A 4214-nucleotide genomic window follows, 5' to 3' on the forward strand; every position below is an offset into this window, starting at 1 on the left:
GTACTTCACAAAAACGGTACTCCAAACATGTGCACTTCATTTTCTTATCATTGGGTGTATTTTCACTCTGTTCTAGTATTTGTTCTTGTATTTGTCACATCTCTAATAGACGAAATCTGACTCTACCATCGGGCCGGAATCGAGCCCAGGATGAGCCACGTCTCCATTAATCTTGTCCGTTCGATCGCTGTCCCATTTAATCCTGCGGCCAAAGCACAAGCTAGCGCCAGGTCCCACTTCCAGCTACTTCTTGAACACATGTCGTTCGGACGACTCTAGTAAATCCTAGGGGCACTTCCCCTTTCACAGCTCTCGCATATTCTCTTCCAATCGCAGCACACTTGAAACTCCCTTCCCCTTACTTAGAAAGTAAATGGCCAACGATTGTTGCTAGATTTATCCTACACCACTTCTATGTCGAAGCCGGTTTCTAATAAAAGATTGTTACTCCATGATTACTAATAAAAGTTAAGGACAAACTCTATAAAATGCAGGAGTTACTTGAAGAAACTAGTATTCACATATGGCAAATTATATGTGTTGCAATCTCACAAACTAAAAAAAGGGACTGAAAATGTTGATCGAAAATCACGATGGAACATGTGGAGCAATCGCTAAAAATATTATATATAACAAAATACTCGGAATGATTTGATTTTCCAATTACCACATATATTTTAGAACTAACTTTTGTTTTCTACAATTAAAGATGGACATACCTCAATTCCAATTGTACAAGGAAAATTAAATTACATTGAAATCACATAATCTAATGCTACCAAAAATATCTCAAATGAATCTAAAAAATCTCAAATGTATATATATTTCTTCATAAAAAGTCTTATTGCTAATGCATACTAATGGTTGATATGATTTAGAAGGCACGTATAAACAATAGAATAGTATTATGATGATGCTTGCTGTTTTTCGACCATACAAACCCTGGCTATGAAGCGGAGGGCGCGACAAAGTCGCGCCAGGTTTCTAGTGATGGACTATTTTACCCTTCTGTTTTTTACAACTGATTGTTTCTCTTCTCCAAATGGTCCTGTTTGGTACCTAGCGCTAGAAACTTTGACCATTAATTACGAGTGTCGAACTAAGTCAGTTTACAAAACTAACTCCAGAACCCTTACGCTAGGAACTTTGAAGAATCTAATGAGGTCTTTGGCCGTGTAATTAGAGCATGGTTACTATAGGATCATTGTAACTAATTATCGATTAATTACCGTCATTAGATTCGTCATAAAAAATTACACCAATCTCTAAAATTTTTTTGCAAATAAACTTCATTTAGTACTTTATGCATGCAAGATTTTTTTTTGGTTTGCGTGCGCTAAGGGAATGCTAGAGAAAACAAACAGGGCCACTCTCTTCTCCGTGACCTAGGGGCGGGCTGTGGATTCCCAACCATCCGACGAGCCAGCTCCGGCCGCCTGCAGCCTGCCCCTTGCCGCCCAAGGCAGCACCTGGCCGCCCGGGGACCCTTGCCGCTGGCTGAGCCAGCACCTGGCCCCTGGCGAGGTCCATTGTAGATTGTTATGCATAGCAGGCAACATACGTGTAGAACATAACATAAGCGAGAGTATGCAATTCAGAGATCCCGAACAATTCAGTACCATTGGACCATCGTTCACTGAAATAAAGTGCTAAAGAGCACAGCTGAAAGCGGAAAATTGTCATCGTTACTGAAGAAGATTGTCATTTGACGGCTTGTTGGTTGCCGTTATAATAGAAGATTCATTACCATGAATCTAACGCACTTCCTCTGCAGTGTATTGGCATTATCTGTTGGTTGACGTTATTACCTAGGTATGCTAGAGACAATTGGTTGCAAAATGCTTCAGTTCTTCCGAGAAACTATGTTACCAACAGGATATTCGTGCTGTTGTGCAAGGAAACTATCTGGTATTTACCAATTCGCAGCATAGGTACTATCCCATACATCATTTTGTTTTGCTCTGTCCATAAAAGTACATAGTCCTAACAAAATCTCCACTCATCTATGCTAGTTACCGCAGTTGATCACAGTCAAAAAGACAACCATGTTTCCAACCAGAGATTCCAGGTGGCCTGCAAGGAGGAGCTCATGCAGCTGGTTGATCTGCCACTTGAACAGCATCGGCAGTTTAATGTTCTACCGCCTGCAGAAGGTAGTAACATCAACAAACTGCGAGTCGCGGAGGACGCGTAGGCAGATCAAAGTGCTCCAGGCCCTCGACTTGGCCAAGACCCAGTGGTACCACTTCACCGCGGTCGTGATCACCGGCATGGGCTTCTTCACAGATGCCTACGACCTCTTCTGCATCTCCCTCGTCACCGACCTCCTTGGCCGGATTTACTACCACGATACGGTGGTCTCTGGAAACAAGAAGCCTTGCTCCCTCCCGTGCAACGTGGCCGCTGCCGTCAAAGGCATCGCACTTTGTGGCACCATGTTCGGGCAGCTTTTCTTTGGCATGCTTGGTGATAACATGGGCAGGAAGCGCATATATGGCGTGACCCTTATACTCATGTTTGTCTGCTCAATCGCATCGGGCCTCTCCTTCCACCACACCCCTAGGACGGTCATAACAACATTGTGCTTCTTCCGGTTCTGGCTGGGCTTTAGCATTGGTGGTGACTACCCGCTATCAGCGGCCATCATGTCCGAGTACGCCAACAAGAAGACCCGTGGCGCTTTCATGGCCGCTGTCTTTGCCATGCAGGTGATGCCGTAAGCCATAATGGTACACATTTTTAGGTTTAAATTAATAATTCTTTGTACATATATTCTGTGCAGGGTTTGGGAAATCTTGCTGCTGGTATCGTTGTATTGATGGTTTCAACAGGCTTCATGAACACAAGAGCTGACAAGAAAGAGATGCTTGAGCAGGCTGACTATGTCTGGCGCATTGTCCTAATGTTTGGCGCCATTCCAGCTCTGCTGACATTCTACTGGCGCATGAGAATGCCAGAGACAGCACGCTACACCGCTCTCGTTGCCAAGAACCTAAAGAAAGCGGTCTCAGATATGAACATTATACTTGACATTGAAATTACCGACCTCACGGAGGAAGAAGATGCAAACATCCTCGCCAAACAAGATAACTTCGGTCTTTTGTCATCTATGTTCTTGTGTCGCCATGGATGGCACCTCCTTAGTTCCACGGTTTGCTGGTTCATGCTTGATGTGGTCTTCTACTCATTGAACCTTTTTATGATTGAAATCTTCACTACCGGCACCAACTGGTTCGGCGATGCAAGTAAGGAGGGCATACTAGAGCAAACAAACAAAGCTGCCAAGACACAAGCGATTATTGCAGTCAGCGGTACACTTCCAGGTTACTTCTTCACTGTCATGTTCATCGATTCGATAGGCCGTGTCAGGATCCAGTTGATGGGTTTCTCCATGATGACCATCTTTATACTAGGCTTAGCAGGCACGTACGATGTTTGGAAAAAAACTGAAAGTTTGCCCGTCGGATTTGCTGTCATGTATGGATTTATCTTCTTCTTCGCAAATTTTGGTCCAAACTCGACCACCTTCATAGTGCCGACTGAGATCTTCCCAACGCGACTGCGGTCCACGTGCCATGGCATCTCTGGTGCAGGAGGGAAGGCTGGAGCAATCGTTGGGGTAGTTTTGTTCCTATATGCTGGGTGGAGCATCCCACGGAAACTGCTGGTCCTTGCTAGTTGCAATCTAGTTGGCATTATATTCACTCTTTTCTTGCCCGAGTCCAAAGGGATGTCCCTCGAGGAAATCGCTGGGGACATACTGGAAGATGTTGACTGTCAGTCTGAGCACTGACCTGGGATAAACCAATGGAGCTGATTTCAACACAATGTTAGCACTTGTTTGGAGATTTTTGTACATGGACATAAGTTACAACTGGAAAGAAGAAAAAAGGTCACACTTCCATTGCCCAATAAACGTGGCCGGAAATTCAAGTGATAACTTGATCTATAGCAAAATGGCTCATAGAAGGTGACCCCTGTTTTCAGCTTATGTTGATTTTGCTTTTTGTCATATTCGTGAATATAAAAGTTTTTCCTTCATTGTTTGCATTTGAGATGGATTGGACTGTCATGACAGAGGCAATCTGAGATGGACGCAAGGGTTAACGAAGAAGTGCAGCTTGCTCTCAACCAACAGAGGGCCACGAGTCCCAGGATGTTATGATTAGCCCAGTCTATCAGCGACATAGTAGCTGTGCATCCACAGCGGTGCC

General features: G+C 44.2%; 1 protein-coding gene across 1 annotated transcript; it reads left to right on the plus strand.

Moving 5' to 3' along the window:
* Positions 1 to 2075: 2075 nt before the first annotated feature.
* On the plus strand, positions 2076 to 3793 carry LOC120680958 (putative inorganic phosphate transporter 1-13). The gene is made up of 2 exons (XM_039962521.1): positions 2076 to 2708; positions 2783 to 3793. Exons 1-2 carry the CDS (start codon positions 2133 to 2135, stop codon positions 3791 to 3793), a joined length of 1587 nt encoding a protein of 528 aa, XP_039818455.1. The 5' UTR covers positions 2076 to 2132.
* The last annotated feature ends 421 nt before the right edge of the window (positions 3794 to 4214 follow it).

The sequence above is a fragment of the Panicum virgatum genome, chromosome 7N (assembly GCF_016808335.1).
Source record: "Panicum virgatum strain AP13 chromosome 7N, P.virgatum_v5, whole genome shotgun sequence".
Classification (NCBI taxonomy): domain Eukaryota; kingdom Viridiplantae; phylum Streptophyta; class Magnoliopsida; order Poales; family Poaceae; genus Panicum; species Panicum virgatum.

Coding starts and splice junctions, on each gene's coding strand:
- LOC120680958 (XM_039962521.1), top strand. CDS start 2,133: ATGTTCTACCGCCTGCAGAAGGTAGTAACATCAACAAACTGCGAGTCG. Junction 2,709..2,782: donor CCGCTGTCTTTGCCATGCAG/GTGATGCCGTAA, acceptor TATTCTGTGCAG/GGTTTGGGAAATCTTGCTGC.